The 11,179-nt window shown below is 44.4% G+C and overlaps 2 protein-coding genes across 4 annotated transcripts in view; one reads left to right on the top strand and one right to left on the bottom strand.

The window, feature by feature from the left end:
• Positions 1-2,668: 2,668 nt before the first annotated feature.
• Positions 2,669-5,264, bottom strand: LOC116693407 (uncharacterized). Its single transcript, XM_032522356.1, has 2 exons — positions 5,207-5,264; positions 2,669-4,895 (listed from the first exon to the last, which is right to left on the bottom strand). Exon 2 carries the CDS (start codon positions 4,824-4,826, stop codon positions 3,051-3,053), a length of 1,776 nt encoding a protein of 591 aa, XP_032378247.1. The 5' UTR covers positions 4,827-4,895; positions 5,207-5,264; the 3' UTR covers positions 2,669-3,050.
• Positions 5,265-5,818: 554 nt separating this feature from the next.
• Positions 5,819-11,179, top strand: part of LOC116693398 (gigaxonin-like) — a 39,864-nt gene continuing 34,503 nt past the window's right edge. For 2 of the 3 annotated variants that reach the window (XR_004332915.1, XM_032522341.1), the window contains exons 1-6: positions 5,820-6,103; positions 6,629-6,825; positions 7,553-7,667; positions 9,591-9,941; positions 10,414-10,482; positions 10,914-11,065. Coding sequence is in view for 2 of the 3 variants with exons in the window: in XM_032522341.1 (XP_032378232.1) it covers positions 5,981-6,103; positions 6,629-6,825; positions 7,553-7,667; positions 9,591-9,941; positions 10,414-10,482; positions 10,914-11,065 (1,007 nt within the window). In the remaining variant the exon portion in view is untranslated. Of the gene's footprint in view, positions 6,104-6,628; positions 6,826-7,552; positions 7,668-9,590; positions 9,942-10,413; positions 10,483-10,913; positions 11,066-11,179 lie in introns of all 3 variants that reach the window. The other variant, XM_032522342.1, reaches the window with a different exon arrangement.

An 11,179-nucleotide genomic window follows, 5' to 3' on the forward strand; every position in this document is an offset into this window, starting at 1 on the left:
AAAAAAAAAAATAAGTGTTTGCAACAGTTGCCATCGTTGCGTCCTCTGGTGGACAGACTATGCAACGCCCTCAATAACGGGACGTTGCAGAAGCGCCTCGGGTGGACAGACTATGCAACGCCCTCACAACAGGGACGTTGAGAGCGGTCCTCTGGTGGACAGACTATGCAACGCCATCACTAACAGAGCGTCCTCGGTGGACAGACTATGCAACGCCATCACTAACAGGGCGTCCTCTGGTGGACAGACTAGCAAGCCATCACTAACAGGGCGCTGTAGAGCGTCCTTGGTGGACAGACTATGCAACGCCATCATAACAGGGACGTTGTAGAGCGTCCTCGGAGGACAGACTATGCAACGCCATCACTAACGGGACTTTGTAGAGCGTCCTCTGGGAGACGAATGCGACGCCATCACTAACAGGGACGTTGTTAGAGCGTCCTTGGTGGACAGAATATGCAACGCCATCACTAAGGGGACGTTGTAGAGCATCCTCTGGTGGACAGACTATGCAACGCCATCACTAACAGGGACGTTGTAGAGCGTCCTCTGGTGGAAAGACTATGCAACGCCATCACTAACAGAGCGTCTCTGGTGGACAGACTATGCACCCATCACTAACAGCCTTGAGCGTCCTCTGGTGGCAGACTATGCAACGCCATCACTAACAGGGACGCTTGTAGAGCGTCCTTGGTGGACAGACTATGCAACGCCATCACTAACAGGGACGTTGTAGAGGTCCTCTGGAGGACAGACTATGCAACGCCATCACTAACGGGACTTGTAGAGGTCTTGGGGGACAGACTATGCAGACGCCATCACTAACAGGGACGTTGTAGAGCGTCCTCTGGTGGACAGACTATGCAACGCCATCACTAAGGAGGACGTTGTAGAGCTCCTCTGGTGGACAGACTATGCAACGCCATCACTAACAGGGAGTTGTAGAGCGTCCTCTGGTGGACAGACTATGCAACGCCATCACTAACGGGACGTTGTAGAGCGTCCTCTGGTGGACAGACTATGCAACGCCATCACTAACAGGGACGTTGTAGAGCGTCCTTGGTGGACAGACTATGCAACGCATCACTAACGGGGACGTTGAGAGCGTCCTCGGAGGCAGACTATGCAACGCCATCACTAACGGGAGTTGAGGTCCTCTGGTGGACAGACTATGCAACGCCATCACTAACAGAGCGTCCTCTGGTGGACGACTATGCAACGCCATCACTAACAGAGACGTCCTCTGGTGGACAGACTATGCAACGCCATCACTAACAGGGACGCTGTAGAGTGTCTTTGGTGGACAGACTATGCAACGCCATCACTAACAGGGACGTTGTAGAGGTCCTCTGGTGGGACAGACTATGCAACGCCATCACTAACAGGACAGTGTAGAGCGTCCTCTGGAGGACAGACTATGCGACCCATCACTAACGGGACGTTGTAGAGCATCCTCTGGTGGACAGACTATGCAACGCCACACTAACAGGGCGCTGTAGAGCGTCCTCTGGGGGACAGACTATGCACGCCATCACTAACAGGGACGTTGAGAGCTCCTCTGGAGGACAGACTATGCAACGCCATCACTAACAGGGACCTGTAGAGCGTCCTCTGGGGACAGACTATGCAACGCCATCACTAACAGGACGCTGTAGAGCGTCCTCTGGTGACAGACTATGCAACGCCATCACTAAAAGGGACGCTGTAGAGCGTCCTCTGGGGCGAGACTATGCACGCCATCACTAACAGGGACGTTGTAGAGCATCCTCTGGTGGACAGACTATGCAACGCCATCACTAACAGGGACGCTGTAGAGCGTCCTACTGGGGGACAGACTATGCAACGCCATCACTAACAGGGACGTTGTAGAGCATCCTCTGGAGGACAGACTATGCAACGCCATCACTAACAGGGACACTGTAGAGCGTCCTCTGGGGGACAGACTATGCAACGCCATCACTAACAGGGACGCTGTAGAGCGTCCTCTGGTATTATATCACTGTCGTTACAATGTTGAGAGTTCAGTCTGGTGTCCAGTTTGGTTAAAATCTGTGAGAAATTTTCACAGTTTTGCAACAAACTCTGCGTTTCAACTTCATTCTATGTGTAATAAAAGTTCAAATATATGTAGTATTTGGTGACACCTATATGTAGTATTTGGTGACACCTACTGGACAAATAGAAAAATGTGGTATTTGAGAAAATATATGGGAATTTGGTGGAATAAACTAAGCTTTTATCAAGAATTATAAGTAATAAATAAGTCACCTTAAATTTAAATCTTGGTGCAGCCTCTGGCTTAGCCAGCAGAGTGGGAGCCCCATGTAGGCTGAGTCCTGTGAACATGTGGAAGTGGACCGGGATGTTTTCTAGTTTAATTAAGACAGCAAAGGTACTTGGGTTTTATTTATTTACTCTGGACAAGCTTAAAATATTCAGTGAACATGGATCAACATGGTTAACAAATTTAAAACTGTTTACTCAGTGCTTCACACATACTGTATAAAATACGTAACTATTGGAGGAGGTTGTAATATCTGACGAGGTGGGGGGGGCTTCAACATTTTAGGCCAAGGACCCCATAGCTAAAAGAGTGACAGAGCTGGGACACCCTACTACACACATATATATATACACACACATATATATATACACATATATATACATATAGTTGCAAATTACACTGGGCCAGATGGATGAAAATGAATGGATCAATTTGCAAACATCATGTTTTAATGTTAAACACGTCAATGCATGTGGAAGGCACAGTGTCCTTAACTTAACTGGATCTGCGGATGGCCCCCTTACTTAGTAAGCATATCATCAACGTTGTGTGAATTAAATGTTTTTGTTTTGCTTGTTTTTTAAATGAAATTTGAATGAATTCTTTTCTTAAAATAAGACGATCTTTGCTAATAATATGTTGGATTCATGTTCATGTCTATTTTCAGACATATTCTTATTTTAACAACAGCAAAAAAACAAGTCTGAGGACCCCCAGGGATCACAGACCCCCTGTTGAAGATCTCTGGCCTATCAACACATGGACCCTAAAGTGGAGTGACCGTGGTCTGATTGGAGGTTCCTGGCGTGTCTGTTGTCTTTGGAACGAGATATTTCACGGCCCAGTGCAGCAAGGACTCTGCGACTGTGAACTGACTGAAATCCTGCAGATTGGCTCCTGACACTTGGTAAGAGTAAGTGAACAGCCTGCCGTCGCTGTGAACAGTGGCCCTCCTTCTGAAGACAGCCCCGACACTTAGACCCTGTTGGTGACTGCTGCCCTCTTTGGCCCCGGAGTCTGCCTGAGTGTCAAAGAGCCAAGACGGAGGGCTTCCACTGATCTCCTCCTCCACTGTGGGCTCACTACTCTTTCTCTTTGCCTTCCTATATTTTCCCTTAACAGTCACCTCAGGGTCTTTTCCCAGAGTCTGGCCTTCTTGGTCCCCAGCTGGAAGACGCTGCTGTGCTGTGCCGGTGTGGGGCTCGCCTGTGGAGGGCCACAGGGTTGACGGTCTGAGGAAGGGCTCTGTCGGACTGGCAGAAGGTGAGGTTACAGAAGCAGCAGTGGTGGGGACGCTTGCTGAGTGAGGCAGCTTCTGGTACGGCGGGAGGGAGCTGTGCTGCCCTTTGCTGGACTCTGATGTCTGCCAGATGTCTTCTTTCGAGCTGTGGACAGGAAGTTGCGTGCTGGTTGGGATCACAGAATGAGCAGACTTGAATGCGGTAGCAGTGGGATTGTGCAGTGACTGGGTTGGTGTTGCTTCTGGGGAGGCATCAGAGGATGATAAGGTGTCAAATGGGGGAGGAAAAATGTCCCATGGGTTGGATAAAGTCTTGGTGTCACTATCAATAATGACTGGGATCATGTCCTCATGTAGCATGATGCTGTCCTCCTCAGGAGGGGAATTCTCATTGGCGTCTGGATCTCTGTCTACAAATGCTGGCTTGGCTATTCGCCACTCTCCATCATCAACAGAAAGCTGCATGGTCTCTGTAGGTTTGCCAATTTGAAGTGAATCTCTCTTTCTGTCCTCAGAGACAGCAGAATGTCCACTTGTTGTCCTGCTTTCAACATTCGGTGGCGTTTGCAGCTGCTGAGCGTCTTCCTCCGGGATGAGGAGACACTTTATGGGGACTTTGAAACATTTGAGTCCCTTATATCTGACCCTGTCAACACCCCAGCTCGTGGCAGTGGACATGTCCGGGTGGATAAGCGTGGAGGTGGAGGGCTGCTGGCTCACCCCCAGCCTCTCCTGGACGTCCTCCAGCACCGCCTGCAGACAGTCATGCTGCCACTCCCCCAGCAGCTCGGACAGATCAAAACCACACAGGCTCTTCTGAGAGTCCTGTGTCTCCTGACCCAGCAGGGCCCTCCATGTCTTGCAGATCTTCAGCCTGATGGAGGCCTGTGTTGTGCTGCAGGGGGTGTTGTCTTTAAGTGGACCAGCTGCGGTTGTAGCCAGCTCTCCAACTGATAAGTAGAACCTGCATTTAGTCTGTTCCAGGGCCATGTGAAACTGCAGCCGGTAGTCCTGGATGCACACCGTGCTGTTGACCAGGCTGGTGAAACACTCGCGGTCCTCATGGTCCTGGAGATGTTCCCAGGCGGACGCCGTGAGGATGGCAGGGATCTGGAGCACCCCGTCGGATAGAAAGAGCAGCCCTGTGGGGCCCTCAGAGCCCTGAGCCTGGGACTGAGACATCTGACCCACCCCGATGACATGAGCCTTCAGCCGCCCGCTGCTGCTCCCCCCCGGACCGCCATGGCTCAGGATGAGGCGCTCTATCCACGGAGACAGTCTGCTCCGAGCAGCTCGACGCATTATTGTAGTTTCAAACTGTCTGTCTCCAGTTATGTTCCGTCAGGCAACATGTAGCAGGCTCACTGGTTCCTACATCACAGCATCGCCACAAAAGACAACACGTTACCACACAGGAGCCGTCATGCGATAGTAATGTGTTGGTTTGATACGACATTCTGATTTAATTGTAGGAAGAAATTTGAACTCAAACGCTTAAAACTGCCAGGACTGGTAACGTTACTTTACTGACTGATCTGACCCGCTACGGGCAGTATTACAGCGATGTTGCATTATTCTCCCGTAGCTAGCTTAGCTTAGCATAGCATAATAAGAGCCTATCATACACACGTAGTCAGCACTGTTACGTTTATTATCCTGGGCAAAGCATAACACCATCATACCTTAGACGTTTGGCCAAAGTTATGGCGGCGACAATCGTTTCAAGTTACCGAGAGAGAACAGTGGTACTCGAATGAAGGCGAGTTTTCCTTCAAATTAAAAGCACAAATGTTAGTCAATGTAGTGGAAGTACTATTGCATAGACCAGTAGGCCCATGGCCATAAATATATGGCGAAAATAAATAAGGTGAAAAACATGTTTACCAATGCATTATTACATATTCATTTAATTTAGCTCATTTGTATTGCAAAACCAATATACCAACATCGTTGATTTAAAAGGTTTTATTCACACCGGAAATACGGTTTGGTGTCATTCACGTTGGCTTTGTGGCCCCGTTCCGATTCTTTATCTTTCGTATTTCATACATCCATTTCCAAATCCAGACAATGACCCAGCGAGAAAGTTTTATTTATCTTTTTTTGAAAATGCATGTTTTACAAAGTCTATATCTGTATCTGTTACACAAATATTTTATCCGCAATTGTGTCGGTTCACAGGTTGCTATTAAAGTATTGGAACTTCAATTTGAAACGCTTTCCGCCTAGCTGATGCTGCATTCAGGTACCAGATGAATTCTACAAGCCAAATAAAAGGCGTGTTCTTTCTTACTTGTTTAAAGATATATTTAACTAATCGGTTATCTTTGGCCTAAGAATGGCAGCTTATGTGAATATGTATGTTTATCGTTAATCTTAGATCAATAGCTCATATAATTATACATATAAATATATAAACAGGAGTCACATATTTACCACATTTCCTTTGACGATGAATGCAGCATAATACAAATGTCTTCACGTCCATTTACAACATTCTCGCCTGGAGTGATTCATGTTGTCTTAAATGCAGGAAGGTGAAGTCTGTGAAAAAGACAAGCGCATTTCGTAGTCTCAAGGTAAGACACTTAGACAGTCTGAACTGGAATTAACAAAAAGAAGAAAAAAAACATGACATAACAAGTTTGAACCATTGGAAACACATGACGTTACAGTGCAGGCTCGAGCCTTGTAGCTTTCTCCCGTTAGCTAGCTAGCTAGTCATTCGGCTAACCAAATGAGAGTCGGCTGCTTTAGTTCCCTCTCCGCTGCTACCCTGGAAGTCATTTTGAAACATGGTATCGTCAGACATGTTTATGGACATGTCTCTTGTTTCGCTACTAGCCTAGTCTAGCCTTTACGTGCCATGTTCACCAGCAGCTTTGTAAACTCAACGTTCATTTCAAAGCATGCCCCCCCCCCCACTAGCCCAGTAATGTACTGAACAATATAGCGTTACAGTTACATTTGTTTGGATTTTGTTGTCACATCTCGCCACTGTGGTGTTAACCTTTGTTAAAGCCATTTCTTTCTATTGAAACAAGTGCTGTGTTGTTAATAGAGTGCAAGGCTAACCAAAATGTCTGTTGTTCATTTGTTTGAAGGGAAGCCTGGACATGCCCGATTCTGTATCAACTGAAACCGGTTCCAAGGTTTCGGACCCACAACATTCTCAGAAACTCCTCCGGGTCCTTCGCACCTTCTGGCAGGAGAAAAGTTTCCACGATGCGCTGCTGGTGGTTGATGGAGAGGAGCTACCTGTCCAGAAGAACATCCTGGCTGCTGCCAGCCCGTATATCAGGTCTGCTCATGCTCTTTATCAATCTCGCAGTCATTCACGCTAGCCCAGATATGATCATACCTTTTTGATTGGATGAATCCCTTTTTTGTATCACAACATTTTTGGCCAAATGAATCAATATCTATATTTGTACATCTATCTATATTGTAAGGTTGACTGGTGCTTTCACAGAATAGTAACACAACGAGAGTTTTGATCAATATTCTCCAATAATGTGGAATCAATGAATAATTTAGTAAAGGCAAATAATAAGAGAGGCAGCTAGTAAGTCTGGTAACTTCATAAAATGACATCACTTTACTGTAATGCAGCCTTTAAAACCAGGAAAAAAAAATCATATCACAGTATAAGGATATCCAATTTTTTAAGCCAGTATCTAGACTCATATATCGATATATTTGCCAGCATTACTGTATTGTCATTGTATGTTCACATACAACAGAATTTTTCCTGTCTCTCATAAAAGAAAACTGTTCCCATTCACTGTGCTCAAACACACACTCACCTACGCACACATTAAGATACAAAAATAGCTGTTTAAAAAAAAAAAAGAAGAAAGAAGATAAAATATGATTGTCTTTGCCTGGTTTTTACAATATTATAGCACTAGGGTGCATCTCCTGTCCCAATGGCGATGATACAGCTGAGCTGGGAATAATAGAAGTATATCAGGTTTCTAGTATAAATGTTTTGTAAATATTCATTTCTGTTAATGGTTTCCTGGTAGGACCAAGCTGAACTACAATCCCCCAAAGGATGATGGGTCTACATACAGAATTGAGCTGCAGGGCGTCTCCATGGCCATCATGAAACAGATCCTGGACTATATCTTCAGTGGGGAAGTAAGTGCGGAGCATTTAAAACAACAAAGTGACATGCTTATGTTTTTAGGTGTTGTACAACATATCAATTATTTATCATCATCCCGGTATTAGCTTGCACAATGAACAAATTGTGAAAGGCTGCAACCTACTGCAAAAGACACTCAGAGATTTTTATGTGTTAGTTGAAGAAAACTGTCATTCTTTTTTCAGTTGCCCCTTTAGTAGTCAATTCAATGTTTAATTTGTTTAATAAAATATTTTTAAAAATGATTTTCTTTCATTTGTTGTAAATTAAACAAGCAATTTGTAGTACTTCAGTAAAATACCCAAACAGCAGGAATGTAGAACTGCGTACACTTTAATATCTGTTTATTTTTTATTTTACCAGGAATATTGCCATTGAGATTCAGTCTCTTTTACAAAGGAGTCCTGGCCAAGACAGCAGCATAAAAAGTTTCAACATAAAAACAAACAACAGATTTAAAGCAAATGACATCAAATAGCCAATGATCAGAGTTCAGTAACAGGACGTGTGCGTTCAGTGGTTAGAAAGTCCTTAATCCTGTTTTTAAAATCCTCCATGCTAATAAAATAATCTAGATTCTAGTGACTTTGTAGCTCACACCAAGATGATGGAACAAAACCTAGGTGGCACTTTCACCAAACGCATTGCAATTTATTACTAGTAATATCATTATCGGGGTATTAAAAAACCTTATCTAATAATATATTTCCTCATATTGTTTCAGAAACAGCTACATGTTACATATTTATTAAAGTTATTTCTGCAGAAAACAAAAGCAGCAGTTTGTTAAAAACAACGAGCCGGCTCTGTGACAGTGAATGCATCGTTGTGGAGGCTTGTTTCTTTCATGAAGAGTTCAGTGGGACACCTGAACGCATTGTAGGACATGAAAATACGAGAACGTGTTTAAAAAAAAATCTGAATTTAGTTTAATTCAATTTCTCTGCTCGTTGGAACAGTGGAAAGATGAACTAAGACGGCTTTTGGTAGTTTTATTTAGTTTCTCTCCACTTTGAATGAAGTGTGTTTTACGATGATAAAAGCAGTGATTATTTCCATGGAGTCTGGTGGGTTTGGTGATGGTGAAGTCGGGGCTGTTTCATGTTAAACTAAAAGGATCCTACTCTTTAACTAAAAGGTCTATCTTTGTAGGGATCCATCCCATAATGTTGTCACACACTTAGAATAATAATCTGAGTCTGTCAGCAGCAGCAACACAACTTCTAGTGGACGCTGACAGATGCTGAACATCTGTCCTGTAGGGTAACATTACAGCTTGTTTCTCCCTGATGCTGAACATCTGTCCTGTAGGGTAACATTACAGCTTGTTTCTCCCTGATGATGAACATCTGTCCTGTAGGGTAACTTACAGCTTGTTTTCTACCTGATATGAACATCTGTCCTGTAGGGTAACATTACAACTTGTTTCTCCCTGATGATGAACATCTGTCCTGTAGGGTAACATTACAGCTTTTTTCTCCCTGATGATGAACATCTGCCTGTAGGGTAACATTACAGCTTGTTTCTACCTGATGATGAACATCTGTCCTGTAGGGTAACATTACAGCTTGTTTCTTGTTTAATACCAGACCAGTTTCAGAGATTGTCGTGACATACACACACACACACACACACATATATATATATATATATATATATATATATATATATATATATATATAAACAAACAAACCAGAATACTAAAAATTGTAGCGCTGTTAACAAAATGCCATATACATGAGATCAGCAAACGAGACATTTGAGTATACAAGTACAGAGATGGGTTAGTTCTGGGCCAGAGAAAACAGATATAATGAAAACATGAGTAGGTCCATCCATGAATGGGTAAGAGAGCCTTTCTTGCCTATCCTAATAAAATGTTGTGGATGACCATTTGGCCTTTCCTTCACACACAGATCAGTTTGAGTGAAGAGACCATCCAGGACATGGTACAGGCATCTGACATGCTCCTCATGTCAGACCTGAAGTCCCTGTGCTGCCAGTTCTTACAGAGCTGCATCACCGCAGAGAACTGCATCGGCATCCGGCTCTTCTCTCTGCACTACTGCCTCTACCACGTCCACTACGCCGCCACTGAGTTCTTGCAGACACATTTCAGTGACGTGGCGCGCACTGAGGAGTTTAGGGAGTTGCCCCCGGACCGGCTCTGCGAGCTGCTGGCCATGGAGAAGCTAAACGTGGGCAACGAAAAGCACGTGCTGGAGGCGGTGGTGCGATGGTTTGCCCATGACTCCGAGGATCGCAGGGTGGGTGATGCTTACTGCAGGTTAAGAGTGGAGATAGGAGGTTATGAAAATGTAAAAGGGTAATGTTTTGACATTTTCTGACCAACAGCTGGTTTGAAAAATTATACCATTATACATTACATCAGTAATGAGTAAAGTTAATTTATTCAAGTGCCGACCAGGCTGTTGGCTTTCCCTTGTATAGTTCCCTAGTCCAAACTTTTTATTTAATAAGTTGGTTTGTATTATCTTTTATGGAAGGTAAGCTTTGAAATTTATGTGGTACAAAAAAACCAAAGAGTTCTAGCTTCCCATATCTGTAACATTACAATGAATGGAAGTCACAAAGTGGCTTTGGCCTTTAATGAACACTAGTTGAAGATATATTTCTGAATAGCCTCTGGTGGGGAAAAAGGGAATTTATTTGTCTCTAAGTGCCGCAAGCTTGTTTGTTTCATAAACCAAAAAGTGAGTCTTGTGTCTGTATTTGCAGGTACACATGAAGGAAGTGATGTCTGCAGTATGGCTGCAGGGCCTGGATGTGAGCTACCTGAGAGAGCAAGTAGGGAAACCGTAAAATGCTGTCCACATTTAAATGTATGCTTATATTATTATTATATTAGGGAGTAACAACACAAGCCATGTGATGATGGGAATTTCCAGTCAAAGGGATTCACAATGTTTCACATTACCTTAAATTTAATAAGTAATGAAGCCCAGATGGGGAAAGGACTGAGACATGTCTTGGTGGGTGACAGAGGCACAGTCCTTGTTTGTTTTAATATTTATGCATATCATGGCTTTGCTGAAGGTGCCATTGTTCTGTACATGGAATACTGTCATATCATTTGCTCTGTTTTTTTAGAGGGTATGGTACAAAAGAGGTTAAGAGAGAGATTTTGTTGTGGGAGGGGGGGGGGGGGGGGGGGGGGGGGGTTCTTTTGGCATAACTTAATAGCTAACCTCATGGTGTGCTGCATGGTATCCCATCAGGCCATGGGAGAGCCTCTGATGAGGGAGGTGATCACAGAGTACTGTCAGCAGGTGCTGGTGGATGGCCAGCTGCAGGGTGAGGCTCTGCTCGCTGCCTTCAAACCCCGAGGCTACTCGGAGTGTATTGTTATTGCCGGAGGAGAGGATCGCAAGTGAGTCATTGTCCACCGTCTTTATCTTGTATCATTTTCATCCTATATGGACTTCATTGAATTATCACCAGCATTACTATTGTCATGAACTTTGATTTTCCACTTCACTCCGCA

This window comes from Etheostoma spectabile, chromosome 8, assembly GCF_008692095.1.
Source record: "Etheostoma spectabile isolate EspeVRDwgs_2016 chromosome 8, UIUC_Espe_1.0, whole genome shotgun sequence".
Classification (NCBI taxonomy): Eukaryota; Metazoa; Chordata; class Actinopteri; order Perciformes; family Percidae; genus Etheostoma; species Etheostoma spectabile.